The sequence below is a fragment of the Chenopodium quinoa genome, unplaced genomic scaffold, assembly GCF_001683475.1.
Source record: "Chenopodium quinoa cultivar QQ74 unplaced genomic scaffold, ASM168347v1, whole genome shotgun sequence".
Taxonomy (NCBI): Eukaryota; Viridiplantae; Streptophyta; class Magnoliopsida; order Caryophyllales; family Amaranthaceae; genus Chenopodium; species Chenopodium quinoa.
Genome location: NW_018744582.1, coordinates 2,739,956 through 2,755,292, shown reverse-complemented (window position 1 = coordinate 2,755,292; position 15,337 = coordinate 2,739,956). Strand labels below are relative to the sequence as shown.

Genomic DNA, 15,337 nt, shown 5'->3' with positions numbered 1-15,337 from the left:
ACAAAAATATTTGTCAAGTTTTCAATGACAGACAATAAAATCATTTCATGTACCATTAAAGCCAATTTTTAACAATTTCAGGTAATCTAAACGGTGAGAACTGAGAAGCATCACAACAAGTGATATTCCTTTATATTTTTTCATTTATAAAATATGACATATAATATGAGACGGAAGAAGTACTTATAAATCTAATTTTTGCTTCAGACAATTTGTCGATGGAATGAGCTTTAGTAACCAATCTCATCATGCCTTCAGCCTGGCTTCACATTATATTTATGCTAATTAAACATAACATTAGTTTAATTATGAGTATAATTTATACTTCGTACGTAACACAATCATTCGAGTTTTTAGCAATTCTAGTAAAACGTTGTTGGTACTAACTACTCGTACTAAATTGTGCTTGATAGTCATTTCTTAACATAACAAAACTGCTAATTTTACTCCCTAACCATTTGTAATTGAAATTCAATAATTTCCCTCGCAGTTTGAAAGGAAGAGTTTGTTTTTAGCTTAGAAGGGGAGTTGCTACTAGCTACTGCTTCTATTTTTCCTAACAATTTTAAGAGAGAAAACGAGCACCACGACGACGGCAGCAAACGCTGCGCGGCGCAGAAGCGACGGAGCTGGCGGAAGAAAAGCGCCGGCAACGGCGAGGGCAGATAACTTAACAATGTCTAACATACTTGACGTTGCCATTGAACAACACATTAGCTCTAGCACCATTTTTACTCCCAATTTTCTCTCTCCAAATTCAACATTGGTGAAACCCTAAAACCTCATTCTACAACTTTTCTGCTCAGAGGTAAGCAACTAAATCAAGTTTATCTATCTCACTAATTATTTTTTGGTTTAATTTTTTTCCTTTTGTGATTTCTGTTGTTTATTTTACTCATGCTTATTCGAATTACTGAATTATTATTAATTTTGTGAAAACATTTAGGTTAAACCCTAGTTCTGAATTGGAGTGATTGATGATTTACAAAGGGTTTTTGGGGGGAGTGGCATAGGTGGGAAATAGATCAGAGAATTATGGGTATTGTTGTCTTAATATGCAAAGTATTATATGGGGTAGATTTTAATTTGTGGGGGCAAAAAAACCCAAAATTGAAAAGCTTGAAATTCTACGTGTATAATTGTGGGCTTTGAAATTTTTTAGGAAGAATTAGGATTTTTGGAATTGAATTCATAGTACCAGTGAAAGGTCTTACCACTAAGGCAGTCATTGAACAATTGCCTGGTGAAGCATATATGGCAGTAGCTTCACCCTTGCAATGGTCTTGGCCACATAAACCTCCGAATCGACAATTAAATCCGAATCCCCGGTTGCTGTCTAATGTTCCTCGGTGTGTCCCTATTGTAACTTCGGCCACTTCTTTGGAAGAGCCTCGCCCTGCTGTAATACTCCCTGGTCTGGGGAATAATTCAGGGGATTACCAGAGGCTGCAGGTGAGCTTAGAGGAATATGGGGTTAAAAGTGTGGTTGCTAGAGTTTCGAGGTTGGATTGGTTTAGGAATGCGGCGGGTTTAGCAGACCCAAGTTACTGGAAGGGTACACTTCGTCCTCGTCCTGTTTTAGACTGGTACCTTAATAGGGTGGATGAAGCTGTAAATGAAGCCAAGGAGATTGCTCAGGGTAGGCCACTCTCTTTGATTGGTCATTCGGCGGGAGGATGGCTTGCTCGAGTTTATATGGAGGAATTTGGGAAGTCTGATATCTCCTTGCTTTTGACACTTGGAACTCCACATTTGCCGCCTCCAAAAGGGGTGTCTGGTGTTATTGATCAAACGAGGGGGCTCTTGTATTATGTTCAAGATCATTGTGCTAAAGCTGTGTATACTCCTGAACTAAAGTATGTATGCATTGCTGGAAGGTATATCCAAGGAGCTCGAGTATTTGGAAATTCTTATGATATAGAGGATGCATCCCAAGCAGCTGCAGTCGTGAATATATCTGAGTCAACTTCGGATACTGTTACATTTCGAGCTCGCTTTGTTGGTCAGGGTTACAAGCAAGTATGTGGGCAGGCAGTTGTATGGGGTGATGGAGTTGTTCCAGAGGTATCTGCTCATTTAGAAGGTGCTCTTAATATAAGCTTGGATGGAGTATATCACTCTCCTGTTGGTTCAGATGATATCTCAAGACCCTGGTATGGCTCGCCGGCAGTTATTAAGAAATGGATAAACCACCTCCTAGATTGACCAGCTGTGAGTGCTTTAACAAAGAGATGAATGTAAAATAAGCTTAACTAGTTAGTGCTCATGCAAAAATGTTGCTGTCTGGCCTGTCTCATAGCAGCAAGGTTTCATAGATTCATTCATCAATTAGCTTTTATTCGTATCCACTATGTATTGGATGTAGAAGAAATCAACTAAATGGAGTCTCACCTTTTTTTTTTTTTTTTTTCTCTTTTCTCTTTTGGATGAATTTGTTCATAAAAACTGACAGAATAAATTTCACAACACTATGGATTGTCTAACACTTTGTTTGGATTGACGGAAATGGAGGGAAACGATGGGAATGGAAATAGAGGGATGAACTATCTTTCATTTGGATAAGAAATGAGGGAGGAAGGGAATTGGAGGGAAGAGAAATGGAGGGATTAAAATGTGAGAAACTGATCTCTCCAAGAATGGAGAGATTTGGAAGGAAAACTCATCTTTCTTCCCTTCCCTTCTTTTCTTTCCCATTTCTTTATCCAAACACGCCGTAAGTCTTGTATAGGCCCTGTTTTGCTCACCTCGTTTTCATTTTCAGGAAGATCAAGTTCAGGAAAAATAAGGGCTACCCAAATTCAACTTAAAACTAAAATAAATTTTAATATGTCGTATAGTAAAAAATAGGTGAAAAGCACGCAGCCTTAGTGCTTGCATAGGGTTATAATATTGTAACTAAGAATTTTTTTTTCATACTTTTGTTTGATTTTCTCTCCCCCTCCCAACCCTTCTTTCTCCGGTATACTCTCTTAAGTGAGTTTCTTTTCTCTCCTACATTTCATCTGATTCCCAAATCCTACTCCTAATTCTCTCTCGAACTGTTTAACTCCCCATATCTATCAACACATCACAGATGGGATGGCCCGCTATTGAATCTGGCTTTTACAAGAATCATTTTTTATAAATTAATTGATGGCAGGTCCTAGCCTGGCTTGTTATGTTAGTGGGTGGATAATGACACATAAAAAATAAATGCAGGCAAACTCTACAATCCCTCATTGAGTAATGAGATTTGAGTGAGCTTTTTATTAGGCTTGTCCTTAGCAAAAATTCTGCTGTAAACTCTGATGTTCTTTGCCTGGTATATCTGCCAATTCTTAGTGTAATTTCTTTATCAAGTATGAAGTTTGTTATTATTATGTGTTACTGCAGATTTTTTTTTTTTTGGGCATGCTTGTTCGAACCTTTGTTCTTATCACTGTGTTTGAGAGCCTGTGAGAGCCCCTTTCTTTGATTTATTATATTGCTTTACTTGGTATACTCGCATGTAGTGGGACTGGGCCAGCTGGAATATATATTGTCTTTTTTCTTCCCAAGAACTTTAGTGTTGCTTTGTTTTCTTCCAGTTCCTTATTATGTAAATTTGACAACCTCCACAACTGGGAACTTTGAATAATAGAATTAGCCTCAAATTGCTCCCTGAGAGTCCCTGTAATGAATTTCAGAGCATATAGGATTTTTATTTTTTGCTTACCTTGTCTTTTTGCAGAATTTTGAATCGTTGGTAGAGGTGGCTTCAAAATTTGTGTCAACATAAGGGATTGAATGGAGAAAATTTCTGCTACATTTGCTATGGGCTGGAGCATTGAACTTGAAAAAGGCCTTCGGTCCAGAAAACCAGGTAAATAATCATTATATAGGTTTAGATATTTATGTGGATATTGCATATAAAGGCATGCATGTTTGTTGATAAAATGTATCTTGGCGCATTGTATGCTTGTAGCCTTGTATGTGGATCTGACAGAAGTCTTGGCATGTCTAACAAGTAATATCACAATAGCTTCTGAGTATGAAAATTGTTGGTTGAATGTAAATTCTGATTTTCTCGTTTAGAGGCCATTTAGGGTATGAGTTGTTGTAGAGAAAATTCATCTGTTGGCCTCTACTCTTCTTTTCAGGTAATCCTATTGAATCAATAAATCTGATTGGTCCTAGACTAAAGCAGTGGTGTATGGAGCCACAACCCACTTTAGCTATGTATAACATGTTCAGCTTAGTTCCTGGAGAAGATAGACTTTTTGCAGATGCGATTCTCCTCAGGCTTGCAGACACGTTTGTTTCTGGGGACAGAGACATGAAGATTTCTGTCATAAGAGTGTTCTTGTCAATTTTGAGGCACTGCAAGAGGAAAGATGGGCAAGCACTTGGATTCTTTTCAAACATGGACGAGGATAACAAAATGGAATATTTGAGAAGAGTTAAAGTGGTTCTTACTGCTGAGAGTGTTGAGTCCAGAGCATTAGCTTTAATTTTGCTTGGGTGTTGTGCTGAGCTTGCTAAAGATGTTGCTGAAATACGACATGCGATACTATCTGCTTTGTATTCTTGTCATATTTTGGAGGTGAGGACCTGGTCTGGTTAGCATCTTCTATGCTGTCTGTTGTTTATTTGGATTTAACCTTGTTTCCTGGTTACTACTTAATATTATTGTCTTTGCATCTGGTTATAATTAAACTTGCAATTAGGACTTGTGTAATCTGATATATTGACAATTTGAAACCTGCTAAAACAACCCAAATTTTATTAAGTTTTTCTTTTCAATCCTGACCTGTCCCCTTCAGGTAGGTGAAATTAATTTGGCAAACGTCTATTCTTTACCATTTGAGAGTACTCTTTTATAGGTGGGCTAATGTTTGTACTAGTCTTGTCACTCTTGTGCTATTAAGAATAGAACATTATTGGATGCCAGGATCAACCCCCTCCCCCCCCCCCCCCCCGCGTCATGTGTTGCTCTGCACATTAATTATTTTATGTACTGTACAAACTTCTGGATTGTGAAAGTCATGTTTTTTTGCATTTCTTGGTTAAAACTTTTGACTGCTGTTGCCTCTAGTAATTGCACTTTTGCCATCAAACTCAGTAGATTTCACCACCACCACCACCCTTTAGGATTTTGCCACTGGAGTGTATGATGATCATGACACTTCATGTTTTTTTGACAAGCAAGCTGAGAAGCAAGAGTTGAAGAAATTTCTGATAATAATTGAAGAAATATTTTGTTTGCCTGACAAAACCATTATAAAATACCCTGATCAATTTTAGGATTCCTCCATGGCCAACTTGTCGCCATACTCTTCTTTCTTGCAGGAAGCCCATGTGTTGGCGACTTTGTGCAATTTTCATAGCCCAAAATACGTACTTTTCAATATGGTAGACAATTAGTCCCAGCTGATATATAATTGTGGTTGTTTCTTTACAGGTCAAGGCATCACTGTTTGCAGCTGAATACTTTTCAGAAATATCAGATGACTTTGGGTTTGTTTTCTTGGAGAATCTTCTCAAACATATAAAATCACCAAAAACCTTGCCAGCTCTAAGAATTGCCGGAGCACGAACTTTTCCTAAAATGGGATGCTCAGTTTTACTTGCAATGAAATCATACAAGGTCTTTTGCTTATATTCTCTTTTTTGCTTTTTAATTAATGTGCTTTCTCTCTCTTAATGCCTATAATTACCCGATATACAATTTCTTTTTATTTATATGTATTTTTTGCTTCCCATCAATCATTCCATGTTGTCACGAACATTCTTATACACGTACGTGAAAGGATTTGCTATTGGACAACATACTGAAACAGTTGATGCTGATTGCAGTGAAAGATGCTATGCATTCTTGACCTGTTTAGACTTTAGACTTATTGACGATTAGGTTGTGACATTGGGACCTCTTCAGACCATGCCTACAATGAGAATTATGCTAGGTTGTTCTTGTTGCAAAGAATGTTACCATTGAGCCATGTGCTGATAACGTCTCAAACTCAGATGGAATAGTTGATCTTTAAGAGGGATGTGTAGAGCTATATATGACAAGTGAAGAATGCATTCTCTCTGTATGCATAAACTCCAACTGCTTGGCCGACTCAACAAATGGACTATTATGTACATTGTACAGAGTATATAATAAGCTGTGTTTGTAACTCGCCATATTGTACTGTACCACATGACAACATTGATAAATGCCTTTGGTAGGGTCTTTCAGTTGAAAAGGATTCAAGACTGTTTTAGCAGATATTGGCCAACCATTATATGTACCCTAACTTTTGATTTCTCACAACTTCAACTGAAAGTCGCGTAATTTTTTCAATGATTTTGTTAATTGTTTCCTTTTTAGAATCTCAGACAATGCTTTATGAACAAGTTTGCAACTTGCAGTTTTGTCTGTCCAAACAGTTGATATAGTTATTTGTATCATTATTGCAGCTACATATGATGGGGCTTCTGATTCTCTAGAAATTCTAGAGCAATGTGGCTGTATGATAAAGCTGTTTAACTGTTAATTAATGCAGGCTGGTGCAGAACTTATAAGAAAAACTTTGGAAGAGGATATTTTGGCCACTATGTTGATCTCTCTCACAAAACTTTCTTTGAAAGCATCCATTCTGATTTCTGATCAGGTAAACAGCAACGTCCTGATAGCAGTCTTTTTATATGTACTATCTTATAGTTGCTTTGTCTTTGACTTGACAACTTATGATCCTAGAATTTTTTGAGTCATAGGCATCACTTGATGAAGGTAGCTAACTCCTTTAGGATTTTTCTAGTAGTATTTCATGAAGTTTTAAGTTATTTTGTAGACCTTCTATTGATGTTTTATGCCATCTTAAGGATTTTAATACCATAGTATTGATCCTTCTCTTGGTTATGGCTGTGAAGAGCCTGCTAGGTTGGCTACATGAATTGAAGAGCTCTATATCTGTGCTTCATTTTGTACCACATTTCCGAATAATCTCTGTTATTACTTTTATAAGCTGTACGAAAAAAGAAAAAAAAATTCATTCTTATAGTCTTAGTTGTAACTAAACATGGGCAATGCACCAGTTCATGCTTTATCTTGGTTGTGTAATCACTAGTTCCTGAAGCTTGTTTTTACTCCATTGCCTAACTTTTCAGTCCTCCCCTTTGATATGCTTGTGACATGTAATTGCTATATTGAGGTTTAATCACATTTTCTTGACCCTCTTTCCCCCGGCTTCTGTGCAGGTAGGCTTGCTTAGTTCATTTCTTGTTCAGAACACAAGTTTACGTTTGCAGGGTATAGTGCTTAGATGCGTGCGTTATATTGGAGAGCACGCAGCATGCTTTCTACCTGTTAGTGCTTTTCCATTTCAGAATTTGTTCAGAATGCTTGATGAACCAAATCTGCCTTCTGCTTTGCATTGTGAAGTGTTGCATATTTTTCTCAAGGTAATTTTGTTGACTCAATTTGATTGAGTGATTTATGTACTTGTTTAGATATCTTCATTATCTTGATTTTGTTGCATTACTTGCAGATGCTTGCATATGGGATGCTTGATATGCTTTTAAATGATGTTGATGAGTTCATGAAGCTATTGGGATATGTTGAGGATGCAACTCGATCCCCAATACCTTCTGTAAGATTCTTAGCTTTTCAAATCTTAGTAAGTATATCTGATAAGCTGAAGGGAAGAGATGAGCTAATGTTGGAGGATAATCCTATTATTACTTATCCCACTGGAGTTGTCTCAGTTATCAGTGATCAGATAACTGTATTGGTGAGGCTGGTGCTTGATGGGACCTCTAACTCTCAAGTAGAGCAAGAACTAGGAAGCATGCTCAAATTGCTACTTTTATTGGTTGAGAATCATACAGAATTAAGTGCTTTCATACTGGATAAACTGCACTTCATAATCAAGAATATGGCAGAATCGCAAAACATACCTTTGTCTGCAATACAGAATCCTGAGGTACACAAAGTTGTTGATACAAGATCAAAACAAAATTGTTCTATGCATGTGTTGATGTTTTACATCTACAGATTTTTGGTGGCTTTCCTGGAAACTCTGGAGGATTCGTGTGCTATGACAAATGAAACATCTTGCAAATTAAAACTAATGGTGTCCTTTATTTGTGACAACAATTTATTTGATTGTTCTACCCACACATTCTTTGCCCTTCTTCTGCATGCCCTTGTCAACTGGAACCATCTCATGCCTGAGGATAAGTCTGGCAATTCTGTTCAAAGACTGAGTGGGTCTCCTAGTAAACTGGTTGAAAGTGATGCATTTATCTATGTATGCGCAGAAAACATGCTCACAGGAGGATATAATTGGTGTGCTTACAAAGCTGGAAGATATGCATCCTGTAAGGGGCAATGGGATGTGGCAAGTTTTATATTTCAACATCTGGAAGCAAAGGTTCAGTCTGAACTTTGTTGCCAGTGGTTAAAATTCTTAGTTAAGTTTTCCCATTCTGAGAAGAATGTGAAGGTGCTGCTTCAGAAAGGATCTTGCTGTTTGCTTCTGGACCATGTCTTGGTGCCATTGGCTGTGGATGGGTACATTGAAAAACTTGTTAATGTGTTTGATGATACTTCTTCATCTGTCAAGATTTTGGAAGCCATTTCTTTACAAACGCAAACCATTTGTTTCCAAAGGTGGTTCATGACATTGAGACAGAAGGTTCTACTTGTAATGGTGGATATGATGAAACTCTTAAATGATTGTCTATTTCCCAAAGCAGGCGCCGAGAGCAGTAGGAGCGCTGGGGAAAGTGATTTTACTGATGGCAAACCTATTGTTCTAAAGATGAAAGACATGATGTCTTCTGCGGTTCGAGTATCTGCAAGACTAGCTAGTATGGCAAAGGAATATGATATGATTTCCTCGTCTTTTGTCGACTTAGACTCCAGAAGCTTCAAAGAAATTTCAGCCCTTGCATTCGGTTGTTCAATGTTGGCCTTCTGCACGGAGTTCATCATTTTGATTCCTAATTCACCTGATTTTGTCGATCTGACAAAAGAATCAGGTTATCGCCAGGGTGTCATCATAAAAGACTTAGCTGTGCGTTTGTGGCATACGGACTCGGAGATCTGTAAAAATCTAATGTCACTCTTAAAAGAATGCCAAATGCCTGAGAGATCTTTGCATTTTCTGTCTGGACATGGGATACCAAAAGTTAATCATGTCTCAGAAGATCTTCTTACATTGTGTAGATCTAGTGTTAGGCGGTTAATGAAATTGCAAAATGAGCGCATGAGTGCAGAAGATGAGGATGCAATGTGGCAAGCTTATAAGGATCGTACGCAACTCCTGTTGAATATAGTTGAAGCATGGATCCATATACCTTTCCGGGTTCCCAAGTATTTTTTCAGATTAAGGTATGATGGGGCTGCATTTTGATTTGATATATAATTTATATTAATTGATGGCTGATAACTGATGTTATAAAGGTAATCTTCTACTCTTTATGATCTATGATTATTTTTTTAGACCTGTTGAATGTTTCTTTCACTGTGATCCTTCACTTAAGTATTTAAATGCCTTTTCCAATTATAATGTGGTTGAATTAAAATACTAGAGCTGTTGTGAAGCATTACTTAGGTTCACATTATCATGAAATGCAGGATTAGACCTATGGGATAGGATTGTGAAGCATCACACTATATTTACTGTAATATTCGAACTATAGGGCATTAGGATTGTGTTGAACTGTTGATTTATTGAATAATTGTTCACAAAGAGGCATAATTGATTTATTGTGTTTCAATAGCAATGGTGGAAGATAATGAAGGGCAAGGAAGGAGAGGGAAGAGAAAGGGAAAAGTGGCCTTATGGGTTAAATATTTGGTTTATTAAAAGAGAAAGGAAATTAGCAATCTCCATATCCCTTGCTTTTTCAACCCCTATTAAAAATATAGGAAAATAGTTCCATCACTCTCCCTCGGTCCCTTACCTTCCCTTTTCTTCTAATTTTCTCTTCCAAACACATTGTTAGTTGACATGTGTGTATTCTGGAATGCAGATAGTTCTCTTTTGCATGAAGTTGGTTACAGTATTTACCAATTGTTATGCTGTGAAATCAATTTTTTTTTTTTTCCTTAAAGTTTATCCGCAGACTAATCTATCTTTTCAAAAATTAATTGACTTGTATTTCAGGCCTACTGTGGGTTCTTTTCTTATTTCTCTAAGTGCTGGTAGTAGAAAAGAAAATGAGATTTGTGTCTCTCGGGGATCCCAACTAGCTCTCAATCTGTGTATTCAGCTTAAGAATGTGACATCAGACGTCTGCTCAAGATTCTCCAAGGTCCATTGCATCCTTTCATGTAAAGCATCATCTTTGGGGACAAGGCGTAATAGACAGCCCAGTGGAAAAGGGTGGACAAGTTATCAAGAATCGGAAACAGGTATTTTGATAGAACTGAGTAAGAAATTGCAGTGCCATGTCAAGAAGCGGACCAGAGAATTCTTGAATTGTGGGGATGATCAAAGTGATAGTGAGACAGTGGAGACGTGTGTATGTTTCGAAACAAATGGCTCAGTACAAGGGTTCTCGACTTGCCTGCTGGATGTTTCTGCCTTTTCTGTTGGTTCCTACAGAATTCATTGGCTTAGTGGGGGTGTTGACCATCAAGGAGCTTGTTGGAGCTTCTTGCCACTAAGTCCCTGTCCTCAGTTCAGTGTGACAGAATCATCTTCTGAAATGTGGTGATGTAACTTTTTTTACCAGGCATGTAGAGGTTAGTTTAGTTGGTGTAAAATTTTGTTGTGATGGAACCGTCATCATATCATCTCTGATGTTGTTGTGCAGATCTGTGCTCTTCATATTTTCTAGGGAATTTAGCTTTTTTTTTTTTTTTTTTTTGAGGAAAAGTGAGCAAGCATTATAATTGTAAATCAAGATCCATCAAAGTAAGAACCCTTTGAGGGAAAGAGTTCATACAAAATAACTTAGAATTACTGTTTGTGTCCCACCTAGAAACAAGACGGGCTACGGTATTGCTTGCTTATCAAATAAAAATTATGCTTATGTTATTTTCGAAATCATTAAAATCCTAGATTTTCTTACTATTGCGCACGCATTATACAAGATTACAAGTACTAGTATTTAAATTCTTTGGATGGGAATATAATGCTCAACCAAACAACACAATCATCAATTTGCATTACATATGCACGACAAAGAGCACTAATTTGAGCAATGCAAAAGCTAAAACAACCCAAAAAAGTAAAATAAAAGGTGTGTATTACATTGAAAGATAGGGTCAACCTACTTTGATGATGAAAATGGAGGCACATATTTCACAATTCACAATAAAGCGACGTTAACTTCATCCACCAAACCCCCTGTTAGCGACGTTTGAGGTTAAAGTTACCTTTATGAATTAAATGACAATTTTGCCCCTGGATATGTTTTTAGATTAGATCCATCTATTTCACGGTTGCTGCACTCCCTCTTATTCACTCACTCATTCTCTCTCCTCCATTGAAGCCTACTCTGAATCCTCCATTAAAGCAGCTTCATTTCTCAGGTAATAATGTAAGAAGTTCAATTTTTAATCATCCGATTTCAATTTCACAATCTAGTTTTAATCGTTAATTTTATTCAATTCAATTTTTGCTTCTTCTAAGGTTGATTGATTGTTGAACTATTGTTTATAACTAGTTGATGAATTAAACGTGATTCTTGGAGCTTAGTTTGATAATTTAATCAACTTTGGTTGCTAATGTGTTGGCTTATATAACTGTTTAATGTAAAAGTCGAAACCATGAAAATGGACCTTTTCTCACATTTGGGATGTAGGAAATGAGGCAGGATTATATATATGTATTTCAGATGCTACATTGGATTAATCTTTAGTATGATCATAATATTGTAAATTTCATGAAGGTAATAATGTTAAGAGGCCAATTAGTTTGATTAGTTATAGTTAAAGGGTACCCAAGACCTCGAATCGAATCCCTTTTGCGTCAATGCCCTAGGAGGCTCCATATACACTCCCCCTATTGCCAGGGGAGTGTTTTGTTATGGTAGGTTTAATTTGTGATTCCCATTTTTTAGTTATTGAGAAGTGAGAATTGGTGCAGAATTCAGATACTGTTTGAACTGAATAACTTTGGGAAGATTTCTTTCTAATTGAAGGATCGTGTAACAGTATGCATCATCTAGTTGCGTGGAATACTTTCGTAATGCCTTTCGATGAGTTGATAATGGACCATGATAAATAAATCATAGTGTTGTTTCTTACGCCAATATGTTTTGGATTGTATGGATTTTCAAGTTACATGTATTGGATGTCTTTGTATCTAAATGATCCTAGCCTTTTGTTAAACAAATTCGGAACTTGAGTCTAACTAAATGATCTTCCCTGATTTTGAAAATTCATTGTCATTGTGTGTTCAGAAGATTTGATATAAAGATATGAGAGGAGGGCTATGGCAATTTGGGCAATCAGTTACTAAGCGTCTTGCTCAGGCTCATAAGAAAGCTGTTACACGCCGATGTTTTTCCAGTGAAGGAGACCTCAAGAAGACAGCTCTTTATGACTTCCATGTTGCAAATGGTGGGAAAATGGTGCCTTTTGCTGGTTGGAGCATGCCAATTCAATACAAGGACTCAATTATGGATTCTACTGTCAATTGTAGAGAGAATGGAAGTCTCTTTGATGTCGCTCACATGTGTGGGCTGAGCCTTAAGGGGAAGGATTGCATTCCTTTCCTTGAAAAACTTGTTGTTGGTGATATTGCTGGGCTTTCTCCTGGCACTGGAACCTTGTCAGTTTTCACAAATGAGAAGGGTGGAACAATTGATGATTCCGTCATCACCAAGGTTAAAGATGATCATATATATCTGGTTGTGAATGCGGGTTGCAGAGATAAGGATCTGGCACATATTGAGGAACATATGAAAGCTTTTAAGTCTAAAGGTGGCGATGTCTCATGGCATATTCACGATGAGAGATCTCTTCTTGCCCTGCAGGTAAATACTTAGATCCATCATTTCTTCATTGTACAATCAATTACCCTGCACCCACCATTATGGATGCATGATATATTATAGAGTTGGCGTAACACATGAAGATTGATTATTATTGTTTTCTTCTTCTCTCGAATTCTTTGTCATCCATGTGCACATTTTGTTCAACTGATAAACAGATCAATTTCTGTATAATATTTATTAGTTTGATAGGGTAAGCTGTGTTGCAGTAGGGGGTGGGGTATCGGTCAATCTGCTTTGCTATTCCTAAGAAACCTCTTCATCTTTTGGAGAGGAAGTCTTACCATTGAATTACACCCTTCTGTGCAAACAAATTTTTGGTATGTCAATCCTTGACATCTCTTCCTTTAAAGGAGAAGCTTTTGTTCAACTGTTGCACATTTGTTATGTTCAAATCACAGTTCTATTATGTTTACTCCGTCTTTCATAATTTATTGATCAACTTCTCTTGAATTTTTTTTTTTTTTATCTCAGCACTAATGGTTTGTATTTTAAGATGTAAAAATTTCATTATCGTTTTACCTTTCCCTGTACAGCCAATAATGAAACTTATGTGGATGTGTTTTATCAGGGCCCACTTGCTGCCCCTGTTCTTCAACAATTGACGAAGTATGATCTAAGTAAGTTTTACTTTGGACAATTTTGTATGACAGATGTCAGTGGATTCCCCTGCTATCTCACTAGGACAGGGTATGATCCTCCCTCCTTCAATATGGCTACTGGATTTGTTAAGTAGAAGCTTGAGGCGACATATGCACAGTTTCATATCTTATACTTAGAATCTTTACATACCTTGCTTGATGTAACTTTTTAAATTTTGATTTACCACTTCATGCTCAAGTGAACCTGCAATATACCTTATGAATTGGGGATTGAATTACTTTTCCTTGATTTTTCATTGACTTTAAAGCTATGTTTTCTTTTTCAGATATACTGGTGAAGATGGGTTTGAAATTTCAGTTCCCGATGAGAACGCTGTGGACCTTGCAAAGAAAATTTTAGAGAAATCTGAAGGAAAGGTAAGACTCACAGGGCTGGGTGCTCGAGACAGTTTAAGGCTAGAGGCTGGACTGTGTCTATATGGAAACGACCTTGAGCAGCACATTACACCTGTTGAGGCAGGGCTAACATGGGCTATTGGAAAGAGGAGGAGGGCAGAAGGCAATTTCCTTGGTGCAGAAGTAATTCTCAAACAAATTGCTGACGGTCCATCAATAAGGCGTGTAGGATTTATATCTTCAGGACCACCTGCTAGAGGTCACAGTGAAATTCAGAATGGAAAAGGAGAAAACATTGGTGAAATTACTAGCGGAGGATTTAGCCCCTGCCTTAAGAAAAACATAGCCATGGGTTATGTGAAGTCCGGGAACCATAAGGCTGGCACCAAAGCTAGCATTTTGGTCAGGGGAAAGCCTTATGAAGGAGTCGTAACTAAAATGCCGTTTGTGCCTACAAAATACTACAAGCCAACTTAAGAGAGTATCTATGTGCCTGGTCCCTTAATGTGTTCCCATCCTTTAACATGTTCAACATAATTCAGCCTTGGAATGGTTTTCCTGTTCCTGAAATTTCTAGCCAAACTGTAAAATTTGTCACTGCTACATTTGTAGTCCTAGTTTGAAATTCTTTATGTTGCAGAGAGGTATCGATGGCTAAATTCGAGTTGCTTCAAAGATGTGGTGCCTGTCATGCATAATATTAAGAAACGTTGCATAAATATCCTTATGTGTCCAATAATGTTTCTATATTATACACAGCTTACAGGAACGACGCCACCAATAAGGCAATAAACTGTTTGTGATATTGCTTCCTTTGCGAAGGCAGTCTTCGTTTTGTTGTGTAGTGTTGCCCTTTTCTTTCCCCGTCTTTTGTGTTAAGGATAACAAGAGCATATCACCAAATGAGATCCCATTGATCGTATTGCAACTCAACAACTCGTACACTCCCTCTAGCTGCTTAACTATTTTTTTTCCCAATTCGTACATTGTAATGATATGTTTTGCAAGTTTACACCTAATTTGACTAGTCAAATAATCAAAGCTATGCAAGTTTTAATTGTTGAAGTCAAATGTAACTCATTTAATTAAAAATGGAAGTTTTCCTTAACCAAGCATAACTGCATAAGCGTTCACAAGGAATTATTCGGTATTACACTGTTAGGTCTGTTACTATAGAAATAATTCATAAAAGAAGGAAATATAACTCTAAGGTATGACCATAAGAATTTAAATATAAAAATTACGGAGTCATTAGCAATAACACCAAATGATGCATAACTTTGTCGTTAATTCAAAATGAGTATTATTTACGAAGTAATAATGTTAGAGATTTTTTATCATTGTGTAACTATAGTTCTCTCCAGAACCTTAATCCCTGGATTCTG

General features: G+C 37.1%; 3 protein-coding genes across 6 annotated transcripts; all 3 read left to right on the top strand.

Annotated features, from left to right (window-relative positions):
• The first annotated feature begins 373 nt into the window (after window positions 1–373).
• On the top strand, window positions 374–10,916 carry LOC110699362. 2 transcript variants are annotated; one of them, XM_021876882.1, is made up of 8 exons: window positions 374–808; window positions 3,710–3,841; window positions 4,119–4,561; window positions 5,420–5,605; window positions 6,507–6,614; window positions 7,201–7,404; window positions 7,491–9,337; window positions 10,116–10,916. In XM_021876882.1, the coding sequence occupies exons 2-8, from the start codon at window positions 3,766–3,768 to the stop codon at window positions 10,666–10,668; spliced, it is 3,417 nt and encodes a 1,138-aa protein (XP_021732574.1). In that variant the 5' UTR covers window positions 374–808; window positions 3,710–3,765; the 3' UTR covers window positions 10,669–10,916. The 2 variants fall into 2 exon arrangements, with proteins under 2 accessions (XP_021732574.1, XP_021732575.1); XM_021876883.1 differs by lacking the exon at window positions 374–808 and adding an exon at window positions 2,699–3,301.
• Window positions 871–2,405, top strand: LOC110699364. Its single transcript, XM_021876888.1, has one exon. The coding sequence runs from the start codon at window positions 1,255–1,257 to the stop codon at window positions 2,203–2,205; it is 951 nt and encodes a 316-aa protein (XP_021732580.1). The 5' UTR covers window positions 871–1,254; the 3' UTR covers window positions 2,206–2,405.
• Window positions 10,917–11,350: 434 nt separating the features above from the next.
• On the top strand, window positions 11,351–14,673 carry LOC110699363 (aminomethyltransferase, mitochondrial-like). 3 transcript variants are annotated; one of them, XM_021876887.1, is made up of 4 exons: window positions 11,351–11,488; window positions 12,364–12,936; window positions 13,526–13,644; window positions 13,883–14,673. In XM_021876887.1, exons 2-4 carry the CDS (start codon window positions 12,379–12,381, stop codon window positions 14,427–14,429), a joined length of 1,224 nt encoding a protein of 407 aa, XP_021732579.1. In that variant the 5' UTR covers window positions 11,351–11,488; window positions 12,364–12,378; the 3' UTR covers window positions 14,430–14,673. The 3 variants fall into 3 exon arrangements, with proteins under 3 accessions (XP_021732579.1, XP_021732576.1, XP_021732577.1); XM_021876884.1 differs by having other exon boundaries at window positions 11,356–11,488; window positions 12,361–12,936; XM_021876885.1 differs by having other exon boundaries at window positions 11,369–11,496; window positions 12,361–12,936.
• Window positions 14,674–15,337: the final 664 nt, after the last annotated feature.

Coding starts and splice junctions, on each gene's coding strand:
- LOC110699364 (XM_021876888.1), top strand. CDS start 1,255: ATGGCAGTAGCTTCACCCTTGCAATGGTCTTGGCCACATAAACCTCCG.
- LOC110699362 (XM_021876882.1), top strand. CDS start 3,766: ATGGAGAAAATTTCTGCTACATTTGCTATGGGCTGGAGCATTGAACTT. Junction 4,562..5,419: donor ATTCTTGTCATATTTTGGAG/GTGAGGACCTGG, acceptor GTTTCTTTACAG/GTCAAGGCATCACTGTTTGC. Junction 7,405..7,490: donor TGTTGCATATTTTTCTCAAG/GTAATTTTGTTG, acceptor CATTACTTGCAG/ATGCTTGCATATGGGATGCT.
- LOC110699363 (XM_021876887.1), top strand. CDS start 12,379: ATGAGAGGAGGGCTATGGCAATTTGGGCAATCAGTTACTAAGCGTCTT. Junction 12,937..13,525: donor GATCTCTTCTTGCCCTGCAG/GTAAATACTTAG, acceptor GTGTTTTATCAG/GGCCCACTTGCTGCCCCTGT. Junction 13,645..13,882: donor TGCTATCTCACTAGGACAGG/GTATGATCCTCC, acceptor TTTCTTTTTCAG/ATATACTGGTGAAGATGGGT.